Source organism: Suricata suricatta, chromosome 12 (genome assembly GCF_006229205.1).
Source record: "Suricata suricatta isolate VVHF042 chromosome 12, meerkat_22Aug2017_6uvM2_HiC, whole genome shotgun sequence".
Taxonomy (NCBI): domain Eukaryota; kingdom Metazoa; phylum Chordata; class Mammalia; order Carnivora; family Herpestidae; genus Suricata; species Suricata suricatta.
In genome coordinates, this window is record NC_043711.1 from 16800449 (window position 1) to 16821225 (window position 20777).

The 20777-nt window shown below is 38.2% G+C and overlaps 1 protein-coding gene across 1 annotated transcript in view; it reads right to left on the bottom strand.

Annotated features, from left to right (window-relative positions):
- Positions 1 to 20777, bottom strand: part of SMARCC1 (SWI/SNF related, matrix associated, actin dependent regulator of chromatin subfamily c member 1) — a 167296-nt gene that overhangs the window by 98561 nt on the left and 47958 nt on the right. The window contains exons 9-13 of the mRNA XM_029917869.1: positions 18097 to 18222; positions 15026 to 15147; positions 11327 to 11451; positions 6980 to 7039; positions 2559 to 2596 (exon numbers count right to left, since the gene is read on the bottom strand). Coding sequence (XP_029773729.1) covers positions 2559 to 2596; positions 6980 to 7039; positions 11327 to 11451; positions 15026 to 15147; positions 18097 to 18222 — 471 coding nt within the window. The remainder of the gene's footprint in view (positions 1 to 2558; positions 2597 to 6979; positions 7040 to 11326; positions 11452 to 15025; positions 15148 to 18096; positions 18223 to 20777) is intronic.

Genomic DNA, 20777 nt, shown 5'->3' on the forward strand with positions numbered 1-20777 from the left:
TGAAATTTATGGAGGTTTTACTAATGATTCCACCTGAGAACCTGGCCTGGCTAATGCAATAATTTAAAAATCACTGCTGTGGGTCAAAACACAAGAACGTTTCTTATGCTACTAGTAAGAAGAAGAATAATTACTTCTAAATAATAAAGTCATGTAATATGTAGTTTGTATTCAAATGGTTCCAACTAACCCAAAAATGCCTATTATACATTTTTGTCTCCCCAAACCAGCACCTAATCAAGAAATCCATTATGTGATATTTGCATCTCTTCAGTTACCTTTAATCCCTGACTCCCTTTGGGGGCATATTTAATGACACTCAAAAGGTTTTAAAACTCCAGACCACATGACTTGTAAGATGTTTAACAACCTCTATTTATCTTATCAATTCTTCATAATTAACTTCCAATTAAACATTTTAATCAAAAATACCACAGGAAATAAGTTTTTTGATAGTCAGAGGTTTTCCAATTTTGTATAGTTAAATCTATCAACTTCTCATCTGTGTTGTTTGTTTTTATTCTTATGAAATTCTTTCCTATTAAAAACCAGTTAAATTTTGAATCGTACTCTTTTATACTGGTTCTATTTTAACTTCATTCAGTGTAAGTATCTGTGCTATCTTATTTGACGTGAGGATCTAGTATTACTGCCTAGAAACTTAAGACAGTAATTTCCTTAAGATCAATGAGTATAGACAAAAAGGTAATGTCTCAAAGTCCCAAGGAACTCTGGTTGTTACTTAAATGATGCTGAATCAAATATGCTAATATTGATGACAAAAGAAAGAAATGTTATATCCCAAATGAGGGGAGCTAGTACAAAACATGCTCATGGTTAATGTGTTTTTGAGACGAAGGTTTCACAAACTCAATTAGAACACAAAGTATCTCCTTTATTCAGGAGATGGTACTGCAATTAATAAAGGACAACAGGGGGCGCCTGGGTGACTCAGTAGGTTAAACCTCCAACTTAGGCTCAGGTCATGATCTCACCACTTGTGAGTTGGAGCCGTGTCAGGCTCTGTGCTGACAGCTCGGAGCCTAGAGCCTGCTTTAGATTCTGTCCCTCTCTCTCTCTCTGCCTCTCCCCTACTTATGCTCTGTCTCTATCTCTCTCAAAAATAAACACTGCGGCGCTTGGATGGCTCAGTCGGTTAAGCGTCTGCCTATGGCCAGGTCATGATCATGGTTCGTGGATTTGAGCCCTGCATCAGGCTCTGAGCTATCAGCACAGAGCCCAAAACCTGCTTCAAATTCTGTGTCTTCCTCTCTCTCTGCCCCTCCCCTTCTCGCTGCCTCAAAAATAAATAAACATATAAAAAAATAAAATTAAATAAACATTTAAAAAAACCTTTTTCTAACACATTAAAAAAAAAAGCCAACAGTCTATTGTTTAATTATCTGAGTGAGGAAATGTGTAGGATGACATCGTGGAATGAGGTGTTACAGTAAATACTTCTAACCAGTTTGGGGTTCCATTATACAAGACTTGGCCTTGATTTCAAAATGCCCTCTGCCTGTGGCATAAAAAAAAATCTCCTATGGTCAGTTGCTTGGCTTTTTATTTGGGTCTCTTTCACTACCACATAAGAGTATTTACACTAAATGATAACCTATCTTTGCAAATGTAATTATCTGTTAATGATTTTAAGTAGCTCGTTAACTAAAGAAGTCTAACTTCAAAAAGAAAATCATAGGGGTGCCTAGCTAGCTCAGTCAGTAAAGCATGCAACTCTTGATCTCGGGGTTATGAGTTTAACACCCACATTAAATGCAGGGATTACTTAAAAATAAATGTTTTAAAAAAACCATAAGAACAATTCGGATGAAAAGCCTTTCATGGAGGAGTTTCTTGAAATGGTTTTCAAGGCAATCCTGTCATAAATAGGTTCATTCCTTGCATTTATTAAAGAAAAAAACAATAATAAATGTCAATTTGGGGGATATCTGACTCAGTGAAAAAGAACTATCCTTTTTCAACAAAGGAAGAAAGTTATTTCAAAGAGATCAGGGATTAGTTAACACTTATAATAAAAAAATGACAGTATGAATGAACAATGGGCCATTTACTAAAAAGAACACTAAAATCCTGCCTTAAATCCAACACCTTTCAACAACATAATTATTGGTATGTCTCCACCGTTGAACTGATGAAACAAACTCACAAAAGGTTAAGAGCACAAAGGCTGATTCGGCTGCGGACTGGAGATGCACTGGCAGAGACGGGAGGGAGGGGATCAGGGCAAGGACGGCCCTGCTCACCTGGGCCATCGGATCACACCTGAAACACTGGATTCAGCTCTGATTACTACCTTGCAACCCAGGTTAAAACGGAATCAGAAATTAGCACAGGAAGGACGCTACATGAGAAGACAGAATTTTCCTTCGGAAAAATCTTAGAAGTTGAGAAAGACAAATTATTTCAGAGCTGGGTTAAAAACAAAAATCAGAAGGGTCTCAAAACTGAGAATTTCTAAGGCACTTTCAGTGTTTCTACTGCTCCATACATCAGACCCTTAGATAGCTACTTCTGCACACGGCTAATTAAATTGTTACCTTTCCTCCTGTTGTGACTGTTTCTTCATCCTGCTCATCTGCAAAATCAAAATATACAATTATGTAAAAATCAGGCACATGGATTACTTGGAAACTTCATGATAATTTTTAAAACTTTAATTGTTACTAGAGAGAGAAAAGGAAAGAAATAAAACATAATTAAAGCAAACCCACCTCTAATAATTCAGTAAACTGGAACTGTACACAGAAGCACAAAGATGAATAGAGTTTCAAAGCTTAAAATAATTAAAAATTTCCAGCAACAAGGAATTTATAATTAAGTACTGCTTGGACTACTAATTTTAGTCATGATCTTGCTAATAAAAGGTAAGGGACTTGATTAAGACTCACCTCCTGAGATTTAATGAAACAAAGTAATGGCACTTTGGATCTCAGAGGAAATGACTGAAGAAATGAGGAGTAAAGAGGTGAGAATCAATCACTACAGACCAAGTCCAGGTTAGAGTGTTAATCCCTTCTGAGGAAGGAAGACTCCAAAACCTAATTGCTGGCCTTGCAAAACAACAGGAATAAATCCAAGTATAATTTAAACCAGGCAGCTGATTTCCACAGCAAACAGTAAAACTCCAGTGTGGACATTTGTTTATATACTAACTACTGCTTTGTTTACATGACACTGGCAAAGTTGATTAACTGTTACACAGACCATATGGCCCATACTGTAGAGAATATTTTCTAGTTGGCCCTTTCCAAAATAATTATGCCAACGTCTACTTTAGAGAATATAAGAAGATCAGTAATACGTGAACAGGTAGCACTCAAAAATTCAACTATATTCTATAGGATGCCTCTACTATGTGCCAGGCATGGTCCAAATGCTAAGGACACAAGGAAAAACAAGAAAAGGCCCCTGTCTTCATGGAGTTTACATCCCAGTTGGGAGTGACAGGAGGTAGGAGAGAAAATACACAAAAGGATTTCAGATGTTGAAAGCTGGTATGCAAAGAAAAACAAACCAATATAGAGAGGGAGTGGGTGGGGGAACCTTTCCAAATGAGGAAGAAAGACTCTGTGAAAAGATAACATTTTAGACGAAAACAAAGCATTTTAGGCGAAAACAAAGGAAGTAGCTTGGTCAAAGAGCCTCGGGGGAGGACAGACCTGACACTTTCAGAAATCTGGAAGGCCACTATGAGCTATGATGGCTGGGAGAAATGAGCCCAGCACAAGAGCAGGATGCAGGGACACGAAGCACTGGCACTATATATAGACCTGAGTCTGTGCTCTGCAGCTTAACAGCTGGGTGTCTGGAAACATTACCGAACCCCCCTAGGCTGCACTCGCTCATCAATAACATAGGACTGGGGCACCCAGGTGGCTCAGTGGATTAAGCATCCGATTTTGGTTCAGGTCATGATCTTGTGGTTCAGGAGTTCAAGCCCTGTGTAGGACTCTGTACTGATACCTCAGAGCCAGGAGCCTGCTTCAGATATTGTGTCTCCCTCTCTGTTCCTCCCCCAATCACGCTCTCTCTCTCTCAAAAATAAACAAAGATTTTTCAGGAGAAAAAAAAAAGACACAGACTAACATGGTTTTACAATGAAATGTGAACATATGTAGAATGACACCTGGGAGATATGTACACAGAACAGATATGGACACTGTTGCCTGATTTGTAAATTAGACAAACACCTGCTATCAGGAATAGGGGGTTCACAGTGCGGTAAATAAATTATGGTCACCCAGCTCTGCACAGGGACTACGTTTTTTTCTAGGAAGTGACTAACAGTTCTAAATAAGGTTGTCAAAAATGAATTTTTTGTTCCTTGGGTCTTAGTAAACTCCATGATAACCAATTTCTTGCGAGATGGTGGTAACACAATGATCTCTCTCTGGTCAAAATATACCATTTAAATTTAGTTTGACAGGGGTGCTGGGTGGCTCAGTTGGTTAAGTATCCAATTTCAGCTCAGGTCATGATCTCAAGGTTCATGAGTTCGAGCTCCGCATCAGGCTCTGTGCTGAGAGCTCAGAGCCTGGAGCTTGCTTTGGATTCTGTGTCTCCCCTCTCTGCTCCTCCCCTGCTCAAGTTTGCTTGCTGTAGATCGCTCTCTCTCTCAAAAATAATACACATTAAAGGGTTTTTAAAAAATAAATAAAATAAAAATAAATTTAGTGACAGACTTCTGTCCCAGAGGTAGTCTTGGTACCCAAGGGAAACAGACTTCTGCCAGTACTAAAGTAGGAGGACCACACTGCTTATGAATTCCTAAGCAGTACTAATAAATGTTCTCTTCCTCCTTCTAGAGGTGGGCAATCACACTCTCACCTCAGCCCCTAGATCCTGACCTTTCAGCGATCTTTAGAAAGGAAGGAAGGACTCGGGATATTTAGCTCGGTGATATATAAGGCAGATGATGGACCCGTTAAAACAATAAACAACTCTGTGAACAGGAATTCCCAGTTGCTGGGTCAGTTACCCTTGGCACATGGGTAAGGTTACAGCTAATGCAGAAAGCCAGATGCTTAAGTGACACGTGGAGAAGCCTGCTGGTCCCTGGATGAGAGGCCAGGACAACACTTTCAAATCCCACAGACTGTCACTCTCCAGCTGTGACGAGCAGCATCTTCAGCCACAATAGCCCCACTGTTCAGAACTCGAGCCGTTTGCACACACAAAGAGAAGAACTCTTACAGCCAGCACTAAAAATGTTAGATCAAATTGAAATTTCTATCCAGTTCTTAAAACTGGCTTCAACTTGACTACTTTGATAAAGTCTATTACAAAAATACTCATAGATCACTCCCATTTCTAAAAGGACAATTGTCTATGCTCATAAAACTACAGATTTATTCCTTTTTAAGATATGTACCTAAAAAACAGAAACTATCAGGGTGCCTGGGTCGCCCAGCTGGTTGAGTGTCCAAACCCTTTATTTTGGCTCAGGTTATAGTCCCAGGGTTGTGGGGTGGGGCCTCAGTGTGGGCTTGGTGCTGAACGTGGAGCCTGCTTAGTATTCTCACACACTCTCTCTCCCCCTCCCTCCATCTTTCCAGCTCTCTCTCTAAAATAAAGGTAAAATATGGGGTGCTTGGGAGGCTCAGTCGGTTGAGCGTCCGCTCAGCTCAGCTTATGATCACACAGTTTGTGGGTTCGAGCCCCATGTCGGGCTCTGTGCTGACAGCTAGCTCAGAGCCTACAGCCTGCTTCGGATTCTGTGTCTCCCCCTCTCTCGGACCCTCCCCTCTTCACGTTTGTCTCTGTCTCTCAAAAATAAATAAATGGAAAAAATTTTTAAAACACGGTAAAATAAAATAAAATGGATAATTGAAAAAAAAATAGAAACTATCATTCTGTTTAAGAAACTGTCCCAGTGAAGAGTATCACGTCTTAACAATCATTTACTCTGCCACATTAAACATAAACGTCTGTGTATAGTTAGTTTTGATTTCTTGACCTTTAATTCAGTAAACACATAGCAGCTGTGGAATGGGCAATATAAACTTATAGAAAATGGAAGTTATTAATATTTTATTAATAATGTTAAAAACCATTAAGATAGAAATGTTTTGACAGCATTTCTTTCTTTTATTTTGTTGACCTAACACCAACTTTATATAAACTGTCATCAAGACACTTTTCTATTTCTACTTTTAATATTATCAAAATTAGACCTGATGTTCAATGGTAGGGTATAAACAGAAAAGGAGAATAAAGTGAAATGAAGTAATAAAGAAAAAACCTCTAACTACCTACTCCTAGCTGCCATCAAGAATCTCTGCAATTTATGTGAAATACAGAATTCACTTAGTGAGAAGATAAGAGAAACTGAAGTTTCATTTTTTGCACAAAGAGACCTCAAAAACCTCTTCAGGTATAAAACTCCCTAAAGTCAAAAATGTCATATATCCTGAAAACACTAGGTTTTCCTTTGATTTTTACAAGTGAAGGGAGAAACTGAGATCCATATACAACTCTCAAGAACAAAGATGTTTATACTTCTACTTTATTTAAGTGCAAAGTGTGACCACGTTCCTCTCTCCTACCCTCCAGTACGTCCAAGAACCATACCATCCTCACGAAAATGTCCTATGTAATTTGTAAATACTACTATGAACAGATGATGGGATTCTCAATTTTGTACTACTTAACAAACTAGAACAAATAATTCAGAAATAAAGTTTTTAAGAGTCAACAAACTTAAAAAACAAAAAGTCAATTGACTTTTGCTCTAAAGATGCAAAACTCAAATCAGTTAAGAATGGAAAAAATGGACCACAGGAAATTAAATTTCCTAATACGGAAGCAAACCAAATGGACAGTGGTGCCAGGGTGACCGTGGGCACTACGTGCACTGGAAAGCACAGCAACTGCACGCGACCTCTCAGGAAAGGAAGACTCACCAGAGGCGCTGAGAGAGACAACAACACCGAAGTGTACAAATTGCTTTGGTTTTTACCTAGATCTGCCACAGTTCCTCCTTTAACAGGTGTATTTTCACTATCTTTCTTTGGGTTCACTAGAAAGAAAAAAAAAGAATCATGATTTAGGGGGAAAGTGTTCTACATTTTTAAAAGAAGAAAAACTAAAAGATAATTAAAAACTACATGAACCTCACTGCAAACCACCATCATCCAGTGCTCACCGTCATGAAAAACTGTAAGTCCAATGAAAAAATGTTAACATTTAAGATTGCCATTTTGCAATTAATTACCCAAGCAGCAATTTTTTCATGATAAGAGTACAAAATACAGAGAGCAAAACCTGAAAAGAACCTTCCAATCCCTCCCCCAAAGTATCTTTTATTAGCTTTTCTATGTGTCTGTGGATTCCCATTTTTGTGCCATTCATTTAGGTAAAGAAACTAAGTGAGAACTGATTCCTATTATAAATCTCTGTAAACTTCGAACCCTGTATGAGGGGTTTAGGGGCACCTGAGTGGCTTAGTCGATTAAGCATCTGACTCTTGGTTTTGGCTTAGGTCAAAGTACCTGACAGTCACGGGGTCGAGCCCTATGTCCCACTCCAGCCTGTTCGAGCTTCTCTCCCTCACTCTTTGCCCCTCCCCGTTCTTATTTTTTCTCTCTCTCAAGATAAATAAACCTTAAAAGAAAACAACCCTATCTAAAGGTTTAAATCTTATAGAAGTGTTATCCATACTGTACTTCTTCCTTAGCATCCTACTTTTGTCATCAATGTGCCTGTGTGACCATTCCATGTTAAGTATTTTTAATTATATTTAAATATATAGTTAAATTAGGTACAACTATTTCATTTTCAATAAATCCACTGTGTCTGTGGATGGGTCATAAGGTAACCAGCCCTATACTGATGGCAACTTGTTTATTTTCAATTTTTCACTGTAACATAATCCACATCCTCTTACCTTCATCTTTAAGCATGCCTATAATTACTTAAAATGGGCTCTGAAATTTAAAAAGCTACACATTAAAATTGAAGAGATAAAGCCAAATTGTCTTAAGTGGCTTCATTAATTTATACTTCTACCAACAGCATCTGAGAATACCCACTTTCTCAAAACATCAGTACTTTAGGAATCATCTACTTTCTAAGTTTTTAAAAATCTAGCAAACAAAAAATGTTACTTTAATAATTTACATATCCTTGGTTAAATGAGGTTAGTGTCTTTACACACATTTAATGGCCCTGGAATTTGATAAAATTACAAGTATTACTTTGCCCTTAAATACAAATCAAAACCACACTGAGATACCACATCACACCTGTCAGAATCGCTAAAATTAACAACTCAGGCAACAAGAGATGTTGGGTAGGATGTGAAACCCTTTTGCACTGCTGGTGGGAATGCAAACTGGCGCAGCCACTATGGAAAACAGTGTGGAGCTTCCTCAACAAGTTAAAAATAGAACTACCCTATGACCCAGCAATTGTGTTATTAGGTATTTATCCGAAGGACAGAGGAGTGCTGATTCGAAGGGGTATGTGTACCCTAATGTTTACTGCAGCACTATTGACAACAGCCAAAGTATGAAAAGAGCCAAAATGTCCATCGACTGATGAATGAATAAAGACTAAAGGTATAGGGTCACCTGGGTGGCTCAGTCGGTTAAGCATCTTACTTCAGCTCAGCTCTGATCTCACCATTTATTTGTGAGTTCAAGACCTGCGTCAGGCTCTGTGCGGACAGCTCAGAGCCTGGAGCCTGCTTCAGATTCTGTGTCTCCATCTCTCACTGCCCCTCCCCCACTTGCACTCTGAGTCTCTCTCTCTCTCTCAAAATAAAAATTAAAAAAAAAATGTTTTTAAAGATGTGATACACACACACACACACACACCCACGAATATTACCAGGTGATCAAAAAGAATAAAATCTTGTCATTTGCAGCAACATGGATAGAACTAGAATATACTGAGCTACGTGGAATAAGTCAGTCAGTCAGAGAAAGAGAAACATATGATTTCACTCATATATGGAATTTAACAAACAAAACAGATGAACCTAGGAGAAGGGAAGCAAACATAAGATAAAAGCAGAGAGGGTGACAAACCATAAGAGACTCTTAAATACAAAGAGAAAACTGAGGGTTGTTGGCGGGGGGTTGGGTGAGGGAATGGGCTAAACTGGTGATGGGCATTAAGGAGAGTACTTGTCCGGACGAGCACTGGGTGTTACGTGTCAGGGATGAATCTCTAAATTCTATTCCTGAAATCATTATTACACTATATGTTAACTATCTTGGATTTAAGTTTTAAAAATAAATAATAAAGTAGTTCTTCGGAGGAGGTGAGATACTTTATCCTTTATGGGGTGTGAAGAATCTTTATACAAATTTAGGGTTCTGATTCTTTGTTAAACACCTAATGAATATTTTATCCAAGGCTAACACTTGCATGAAGTACATCAATATTCGGAAGTTACTTCAACAATTTTGTTTTTAAATTTGGCACCTAAATCCACCTGAAGCTTAAATTCTTATTTATGACACAAAGAATACAAAATTTTACCAGATGTATTTACACAACAGTTTGGTCTTTTCTCACAAACTGGCACTGCCAAAGTCACAGTAAATTAAATTTATAAACAAATACAGATCTACAGTTGAACCATTCTATTCCACTAATGGATTCAGCCATTCAATTGTCCAAATCATACTATATTCATTATTACAGCTTAACAGTTTAGACAGTTATCTACTAGGACTACCACCACCTTCTTAGCTTTTTTATTTAAAATAAGTATTTCGGGGGTGCCTGGCTGGCTTAGTAGGGAAAGCATGTGACTCTTGATCATGGGGTTGTGAGTTTGAGCTCCACGCTCGCTGCAAAGATTACTTAAATAAATAAAGTTTAGAAAATAAATAAATAATGAGGGGCACCTGGGTGAGTCAGTAGGTTATGCCTCCAACTTTGGCTTAGGTCATGATCTCGCAGGTTCGTGGGTTAAAACCCCGCATCAGGCTTTGTGCTAACAGACTGAGCCTGAAGCCTGCCTCAGATTCCGTGTCTCCTCTCTCCCTCTCCTTCTCCCTCTCCCTCTCTCTCTCTCTCTCTGTGCCCCTCCCCCAATAACTCTTCAGGCACGCATGGTTCTCTCTCAAAATAAAGTTGAAAAAAACTGTGGTGAGAACAAACTTTCTAAAAAATAATAGATTTAGGGGCGCCTGGGTGACTCCATCGGTCTGAGCCCCACTTCAGGCTCTGTGCTGACAGCTAGCTCAGAGCCTGGAGCCTGTCTTCAGATTCTGCGTCACCCTCTCTCTCTGACCCTCCGCTGCTAACACTGTCTTTCTCTCTCAAAAATAAATTTTTAAAAAAATTTAAAAAAATAGTAATATATTTTGAAAATATTTTTTTAGGAGAATAAAAACAAGCTTCAAAAATATGCTGTTTAAAAGCAATATGCTTTACATAATCAGAGTTTTATAAAACTAACAGACTACAAGAGAGATATAAGTTAGAAATTTAAAGTGTAAGAACAGGGACCCCTGGGTGGCTCAGTTGGTTAAGCATCTGACTCTTGATTTCGGCTCAGGTCATGATCTTGCCGTGAGATGAAGCCCCTCATAGGACTCTGCACTGACAGTGCAGAGCCTGCTTAGGTTTCTCTCTCTCCATTTCTCTTGCCCCTTCCCCCATGTGCACATGGGGGAAGGGGCAGAGAAAAATAAAAATAAACTTTAAAAAATAAAGTGTAAGAACACAGCTGTGTAATTTACAGAACTGCTGTATTGGAGCTGAGTACGTGATAACTAATAAAAAAATTAGAAATAAAAAAGTGTGGTGTGATGAGGCTTTCTTATTACCAGAGAATCTGGCCAAGACAAGCACTAGTATGGCATCTAGAGACACACGACACAATAGTCATTTCATCAGGCGGACATGATGGTGCTAAATGTATATGCCCTTAAGTAGCAGAGCTTCAAAGTACATGAAAATACATAAAGGAAAGAAAATTCACTGGAATCAATGACAAAAACAGACAAATCTGCAAAATACAGTTAACATCCTCCTCGCAATAACTGACTGAAATAGGTTAAAATGTACATGAGTACGTACTCCGCCTTCTCATATATAGATTGATTCTACCTGGATTTAAGAACCATTAATTTTAAAGCATTGTTAAATTTACAGAACTTTTTAGTGTTTTTCTCAGTAAGTAGCAAACGTACACCAAAAGATTGGGAAGCAGGTAATTTCATAAACATTTTGACCTTGAAAGTCGGTAACTAAGGACACAGAACAAGAAAGAATTCATTCCAAAGCACTGCTAAGAACGACTGAATCACATCAAATTTTCTCATAGTCTAGGCAGAAGAATACAAACCATTTTTTGGAAGTACCACTTCCTCTATGTTGGGTACTGGTGTTGGGTCTTCCATGTCCTTGGTAAGATCTTCTTGCTCATCTTCTTCTTTCTGACTTCTGCGCTTCCCATAAAGACTAGCTTGGCTAAAACACACAAGGTATATAAATAAGAATGACTATAGCTACTGATAGCAATTTCAAAGGCTTTACCTAATTGTTACACCCTAGGTTCAGAATTGCTTTAAAAGACAAATAGAAATTAAAAAAAAAAAAAGTTAGGTACATTCCCAAATTACATCTAACCAACCAAAAGGAAAATAAAAGTTACTGGGTGTCAGAAATGGGCACAGAAATCATATAATACAAAGTGCAGACAGTATCCTAAAGGGTTTTAAATTAGTATAATAAAAGAACACCTACTAAGGAAATAGGGCACATATTTTATCTCACATTATAAACAATCACTTATGTAAGAGACTGATATATACAACCATATTTTCCTGGCTCTTTTGTATCATCCAAATATCAGGAACTGCAATTTAGGATGGTACTAATTTTTTTTTAAATGCTATTGCTCTTTCTTTAGTTTATTTTATAACTAACATATTCCAGGAAACAGATTAGGCTTCAAATAAGAATGGAATGATTCCTTACCTTGAGGAATTACACAGGATACAAGACAGAAATTACCATCTACCTCCTATAACATGATGTGTACCAACACAGAGAAATGAATAAAAGATCCAATAAAATAAGAGTTAATTAGGACTGAAGGGACAGTTAAGCTAAGAACTGTAACAATGCACCAAACAGTAGGCAATGTTTCAGGATGATGAATGAAGGCACAAAGGTGTTAAGAAAAGAAACCACCTGTGCTGGGAAGGGACGGGCGGGAACCCTGAGCACAAACAAGACAGCAGCAGTGGACAGAGAGGGGACAGGAACACACAGTGGAGCAGCCCGAGTCCTCAAACTGCTGAGAGTGAGCAGAGTTCTCTTCTAAGAGGGAAAAGATACTGGAACAGATTAGAATCAGGTATACAGGCAAAAATATTTTTTAAATTTTTAATTAAAAAATCCATGACAACTGTTTAAAAGTATATGAACCTAAAGGTGGCAGGGAGTTAATTATGTAATAAAAGGAAGAAAAGAAACAAGGAAGATCAATAAAACAAACATCAGGAAAATAAATGTCAGTGTTTTTTCATTAAAGGGAACTTATAATGAAACGCAAACGCCTGCTCATGAGGGGACAGATGTATTCAGGTGAAGGACATGCAAATTGAGTTGGGGACTCAATTTGGTGAGCTTTACACGCAGAGCGGACAATCAATGCCATTACTCTGAGCCTCCTAGACACCATGTCTTGGTTTGGTGACCACTATGTCCCAGCACTGAAGCTCAGCCTTGCAGGGGGAAGAAGGTACATGGATTTCAGGCCCCAGAACACCTGGCAAAGTTGTGGGGCTTTCTCCACAGGGCTATCAGGGAGCTCTGAATTCTCTGCACATCAACCATAGGATTCAGATTAGAGATTTATGAAATAAGGTTACTCTCATAAGAGCTAAAGAAAAATCTATTTTTGTGGGTTTTTTGTGTTACAGTATATTTGACAGAATAACAAAACTTAGAGCTTTTTAACATCCCTAAAAGCTTCTATGCATAGTTAATAATGGTTTAGATAACACAACCCTTCAAGAAATAACATGATTTAAGGCATGTTCTGGGCATTAAAAAAACGCTAATTTAGCTACAGAGTCAGTAAAAGGAAGTTAATAGAGAAAAGATACAAAATAGATCTTTACAGTCAACAGCCAAAAATGTAACAACTTTACAGTCACATGAAAGCATGTATTTTGCAAGCTGTCATTTTCTAAGACTACAATATTTTGAGCCAGACAAGACTGAAATTAAGTATCTACTTAATATATAAATGTTAAGTATTATCTGCCATTTATTAAATATCTATTTCAAACCAGACCCTGCACAGGGGCTTTAAAGTCTCACTTAATCCCCAAATCAGCTTACTCAATAGAAACCAAAATCCCCACGCAAGCAAGATTCACTAAGCACAAATGTGAGGCCCTGAACAAGGCACAATGCTGAACGTGAAAGAGACACAGGTTCATCTCCTCTAGGAGTCACTCTGATCACAAATGGGACAATCGGGAAAATGAGAGACACTAATTTCTTAGTGAAACTAATGAATATATAGTTTCTTAATTTCTAAACTTTTTAAACATTCTTATTTATTACTGAGAGACAGAGACCGAGCATGAGCATGGAAGGGGCAGAGAGAGGAGGAGACACAGAATCTGAAGCAAGCTCTGTGCTGACAGCTCAGAGCCCGATACAGGGCTTGAACCAACAAACCGTGAGATCTGACCTGAACCAAAGCTGGACGCTGAACCGACTGAGCCACTCAGGTGTCCCATTTTTTCTTAGTTTCTTAAATGGTGAATATAATTTTTTAAATTCCTTATCAGCCATGCTGCTCAATATATAATAGATACAGAAAAAAGACTGTATTCAAGGTGCCATCTTATAAATAAAGACAACATTAGACGGCCATCTTACAAAGGAGATGAAGAAAGGGGAAGGAAGGAAGAGGGAAGAGGAAAGGGAAAAAAAAGACAAAGAGCCCACCAATCTACCCTCAGACCTTGTTGAAGGTGATAGAATTTAGTTGAAAGGAAACAGGAACAGGAGGCTGAGCGTCTAGCTTTGAATCCTGACTCTAAACAAAAATCTCTATGTTACTTTGGAAGAGTCACCTCTCTACCCTGAACCTCAATCCCTGCTGCGTAAGATAAAGATGTTTAGGATTCTTCACAAATCCCTTTCAGTTGTAAGATTCTGTACATGGTTTCCACTCTCACTAAGCTGTGAACCAAAGCTCCAATCCGGAAGCCCAAGGTTTATCACCTTCCTACAGCTAGCCCAGAGAGAAAAATAATTTCTCTCAGAATTTGATCATAGAATTAGAGTGGCTATATTTTAAATACAAATTAGATATCATAGTATGTTTTCTGTGGAGTATAAAGTTAAATGAATTGTGTGTGTGTGTGTGTGTGTGTGTGTGTGTGTGAGAGAGAGAGAGAGAGAGAGAGATGCATTACTGTTCAACCATTAAAAAAAAAAAGGAAATTCTGCTACTTGGGACACCATGTATGGACCTTGAAGCCACTTTGCTAAGTGAAATAACTCTGAGAAAAATAAATACCATATAATCTCTCTTATATGTAGAATCTAGAAAAAAATTCATAGATAAAGGGAATACACTGGTGTTGCCAAAGGTAGAGGGTGGGGTGAATGGGTGACTTTGGTGAAAAGGTATAAACTCCCAATTATAAAATAAATAAATCCTGGGGGTGTAATATACAGTATAGTGTACTGCAGTTAACACTATATTGTGTATCTGAAAGTTGCTAAGAAAGTAGCATCACAAGAAAGTTCTCATCACAAGAAAAAATTCTAACTATGTGTGGTATTGAATGTTAATTAGAATTACTATGATTATGTCACTGTACAGATCACCTCGAACACAAGGTGCCTTCGTATAAATACAGCGTCAGATGGCCATCAGATAACATCTGACAAGAAACTTCCACCAAGTCAGCCAGCTTCCTTGGAGTAAAACTTCCAGTACGAATGTAAAAATCTGGAATGTCCTTTAGAGTTTGTTTTAACGCCTTCTGAATCATGCTGCAGTGCTTACCCTTTCTTTCCACTTTTCTTCCGGGACTCTGTGGGTGTAGGAGGCGGAGGGGAAGGCGAATGTTTCCTCTTTCGAGCATTAGCTGATGCTTTTCTATCTCTTCTCTCTGGACTTCTGACTGGCTAGGAAGAAGTAAGTGGAAATAAATATGAGCCACCTTTTCTGACTCCCCAGTTTCTACAAACCTTTGCCCAAGATGAGTTTTCCCCGGGACCACTCCCAGTCCAGACTTTCTCTGGCCTTCCAGGTGATGCCCCTGCAATGGAAGTATCAGAACCATCCCCTAAGTGTTCAGACTATGCTACGAAACAGACATGCCCAAATCCTAAAATCTGCACTGTTTCCAGATGCAAAAAACACTTTCAACACCTACTGAAGAATATGAAACATATGCTATTAAATTAATAATATACAAATTGGTGAAAAACCTGTGGAAATGTACCTGAAACTGCTCCCGACACATCAGTAAAAGGAATATGAGAACATTTTATGACATAAAAGATGTTAAATAAGATTGCAATTTATGATTTAAAAGTAATCAAATATCTCTATCTGCAGCTGGAGCTGGCGTGCTCTTACACATAGAAACCACTAAGGAATCTGCCAAAAAACAATCAGAACTAAAGAGTTCAGCAGCTGCAGGATACACACATCAATATACAAAAGTCAACTGTAGATGGTAACTATGGATTTAATAAAATAGACAAGAAAGAATTAACACCTAGATGATCCAAAGTACTCTATTTGAGGTGCAAAACATTAAAAAACACAGAGATTAAAACATTAATTAAACATTCATAATCTCTGGTATCCTCATATCCTCACAATTATCTGCTTCCTTTCAGAAGCTCTGTAGCTTCAAATTGGAAATCTGAGTCATCTTACATTATACAAGAAGCTTTAGAGAAAGTCTAAACTGCACACACAGTACAGTAAGTCTGAAGTTAAGCATTAAAAATATTTTAATAATAAAATAATAAAATCATTAATACTAATTTTAATAAAATAATAAAAATTTAAATGTTTGCTTATTTTTGAGAGCAAGGGAGAGACAGAGAGAGCACAAGCAGGGGAGGGGCAGAGAGAGAGGGAGACACAGAATCTGAAGCAGGCTCCAGGCTCTGAGCTGTCAACCCAACACAAACCGCAAAGTCATGACCTGAGCTGAAGTCAGACCTTTAACCAACTGAGACACTCAAGGCATCCCTGAAGTTAAACTTTTTTTTTTTTTTTTAGTCTTAAAATTTATTTCTGAGAGAGAAACAGAGAGAGAATACCAAGCAGGCTCCGCACTGTCAGCACCAAGCCCGATGCAGGGCTCGAGCTCACGAACCACGAGATCATGAACTGAGCCAAAACCAAGAGCTGGATGTTTAACCAACTGAGCCACCCACAGACCCCTGAAGTTAAATTAAAAAAAAAAGCTATTAGCATTTTGTTTTTTAATTTTAGATAGAAAAAGACAGCATGAGCAGGGGAAAGGGGCAAAGGGAGAGGGACAGAATCTTCAGCAACCTCCATGCTCAGCGCAGAGTCTGACACAGGGCTGGATCCCACAACCCTGGGAGGCTCAAGAGGCAGATGCTCAATCGACAAGAGCCACCCAGGCACCCCTTAACACTTTTTAAGTAGACCCCATGTCCAATGTGGGGCTTGACTCACAACCCCAACCAAGATCAAGAGTCGTGTGTTCTACCAACGGTGTCAGCCTTGTGCCCACCCCTAAAAATACATATTAAATGCATTTTTATAGAATAACCCTAAAAATAAGTGAACAAATTAATTAATAAACCATCTAAATCTGAACAGAAGTGGCTATGGACAGACCTGTTTAATAATGTAATATAGAAATTAAATATTTCTAATGACAAAAAAGATTTGGTTGGAAATACATTAAAAGAAAGCAAATTTGTAAGCATATTGGGAGGAGAAGGTTAAATAAAAAATAAGACTTAAGTCAAATTTCAAAGCAAATAAGGACAAATTAAAAATAAAAGGATATGAAAAAGACCCAGTTTCTTTTTTTTAAATAGGCCTCATGCCCAGTGCAGAGCCCAAAGTGGGTCTTGAACTCACAACTGTAAAATCCAGACCTGATCTGAGATCAAGTGCCAGACACTTAAATGACTCAGTCACCCAGGCACCTCAAAAGCAACCCACTTTTGAAATATTTTTCTTAAAAATAGAAAAATACAGTGTGACACAGAGTTTCAGTAAGACAGTCTCAGGGCTGAAAAGAGATTCTAAATAAAACCGTACATTCTAAGTGACCAGTTGAAGTATTTGTCTCAACAATTTTTCAAAGAACTAAAATACAAAACAAAAAGCAAAAATTTTATGCAGCCCCAGTAAAAAGGAATGAGAATCTTACCAAAGTGGGTCATCACCCAACAGACCAACACATTCAAACCTTCTCAAAACCGCCTCCCTCTCGTGCCCCATCTACCTCCCAAGTTGTAGCTTCTCAAGAATCATGAATAAATATTAGGTGGTTGGGCTTCTTAAAAAATTGAAGAGTAATAAATGTCACATCCTCCCACCTTAAAAAAGGGCTAAACCATACTTTTGAGACCTTGGGGGGCTATACTTTGTACTAACTACTGTGTGTGTATATGGTAACAAAGCTATTAAAAACTACTAAGACAAAACCAATTTTCCCTTGAAAAATTGACACTTAAATTATCCCATGATAATATTTGGTTCACAAAATTAAAACTTAGATCTAGAAAGGAAAATCAACTATACCAGGGGCACCTGGCTGCCTCAGTTGGTACAGCATACGTCTCCTGGCCTTGGGGTTAAGTTCAAGCCCTGTGCTGGGGAAGCGATTACACAGAAAAGCAGGGGGACACTGCCGCACTGCATGCGTCACTTGAAAGTTCAATGACTCTTTAAGATTTCCATGCCCCTTTCGTGGGAATGCCAGCTCCTGAGACGACCGTATGCCCACTTAGTCACTTTTATATGTACCGGATGAACCTTGGGCTGGATGTGAGAGTTTATTGGTGAAAAACAAAGAGGCCCAGAGAGAAGAAATGGCTAGAGGAGAAAAACAGCACCAAACAAAATACCTCTTCATTCTTTGTTGAAATTCGCTGACGAAAACTCACAGGCTTCCTGTTCTCATCCACCTCATAATCCTCCTCATTCATCCATTCATTGAAAACATCAGTATCCAAAATCCATTTCGCATGAACCTAAAACCACAATGAAGCATGTGTATCTATATAAATAATAAATCACTACAGTTTTTATAAAGTATTGAAAATAAAAGAAGCTGACTTATTCTCAAAGCCTCAGTTGCATAAAGGTTTAAAAACATGAGACTATGAAATAGCAACTTACTATTTCTAATTTTTATTTCATGTTACTGAATAGTAAAAAAGCATCAGTGGTTTTGAATAGACTGAGGGTATTTAAAAAAAATTTTTTAATGTTTATTTATTTTTGAGAGAGGAAGGGGGGGGCAGAGATAAAGACTGGGACACAGAAACTGAAGCAGGCTCCAAGCTCTGAGCTGTCCTGTCAGCACAGAGCCCAACCGGGGCTCAAACTCACAAGCCATGAGATCATGACCAGAACAGAAGTAGGATGCTTAACCGAATGAGCCACCCAGGTGAACCTAGACTGAGATTTTGATGACTAAGACCCTTATATTTGACAATCATGTCATTTTTCTTTATTTCAACTTTATTCAGTTATAACTGAAAAAACTGTACGATATTCAAGGTGTACATCATAGTGATTTGATAGGCATACACACTGAGAAAGGATCCTCCATCTATTAACACAAACATCACCTTACATACTTACCTTCCTCGTGTGTGAGAACATTTAAGTTCTATTCTTTTAGCAAATTTCAATTATACAACAGTGTCATCAACTACAGTCACCATGTTTTACATTAGAACTTCGGACAATTCTCCTAACTACAAGTTGATGCCCTTTTACTAACTTCTCCTTACTTCCCCCTGTCGCCCCCGCCACGCAGCCCAGTCGCTGGCAACAATTTCTCTGCTCTGTTTCTAGGGCCTTTTCCCCCCCTTGAAGATTCCATATAAAAGCACTATCATGCAGTATTTATTGTTCTCCACTTGTTTATTTCACTAATCATGTCATCTTTATCTTGATGAAAACCACTGATAAAAATTCAACAGCAATAGGCCAAACTAACCACTGCTCTAGGCATGAAGGATGGCTCTAGGTTTATGCATGCAACAAAATTCTAAAGAATGACAAAAGAGGACATCTGCACAGCATCAAGTACACAGGTGCTTTCTGGAGACCTTTCAGAATAGCCAAGGCTGGGGAGTAGGTGGAGAAGTAAAAATCAGATTCCAGATTATTCCAAGCCCTTTACAGGGCAACTTCTTTTGTCTTGTTAATGTTTCTGAGTAAGAATTAATAAAATGACGGGTTCTCTGAATGTTGTACAGATATAGACATTTAAAGCACAGATCTAACCAATACAATATTCCTGTTATCCAATACAATTTCTCAAAGGGAGTACAATGGAATCGGGACTAGACAATTCTTCCCTGTGTAAACAAATACAAAATAATTTCAGCACCAAAATAATTAAATAGTGAGTTACTGACCACTAAAAACAAGAGCTCCATAAATCCATACCTTTCCCCAAATAAGGGGAAAGGAAGCGCTCTTGCTTACAGAACTCTGAAAGCCCACTGGTAACTGTGGAGGAAGGGCGGGAAAGCGATCATCAAAAGAAAGATTGGCTGAGGCAAGAATTTCAAATGGATGCTAAATCTGGTGACGAATGGAGGATTTTGATGAGAAGCAGGATATCTGTATGGTCTAAAAGAATTCTTACAAATTGCTTATAAATTTCAAGTGAAAAAAAAAAAGGAACTATACAGTAGATCAATCCATCACAGCTCACCTTAACTGGGTGATTAGCATCACCAACCAGGAGCAGATGGACGGGACATGCCTCTCAACATGAGGCCCTGGGAAGGACACATCACTTACGCAATACTCTGGCTAGAACGCATAACCTGACTTAACCATTAAAAAAAGATCACAAATTCCAAATGAGAAATGTTCCTTTCAAATTCAGAAACGTCTTAAGAGGCAAGGAAATACCAGAGTAATGTTTCAGGTTAAAGGATACTAACGAGACAGGACATTTGACTGTAACAGCTGATATTAAACAGTATTCTGTAACAGGAAAAATTTACCAAAAACTAGTGACAAAGCTGGAATACAGACATTAATGTCAACATTAAATTTTACTGAATTTGACAACTGCAATGTGCTTAGGTAGGAAAATCTCGTATTCTTAGGAAACACAAACTTATGTTTTAAAGGCCTGTGATATATGCGTCTTTATCTCAAAAGATCATGAATAAAAAAATATATACATAAAAACACACAGGGGGGAGGAACAGGTCAGAATGGGAGTAAAATGTCAACAACAGGCAAATCTGGATGACCGGCTGTCCAGGTATGCCACCTACTATTCTTATGCTTATTACTTAAGTTTGAAGACATTTCCAAATAAAAGGGTTTCCAAAAAGCCTAAATTTTGTTAATCCCATTTTCCTCATATGAAATCTGTAGCTCTAAGTCTTTCTGAAGGTCACCCAACTCAAACTAGGCTGAATCAGGTGTAACATCCAATATTTTGATTTAAGTGTTCAGTATACTACGTAAAACAGCCAATAAAACCTATGTATAATTACCACTTCTCATGGAACGGATCAGACCTCCCGCAAAAATAACTGATTCTAGG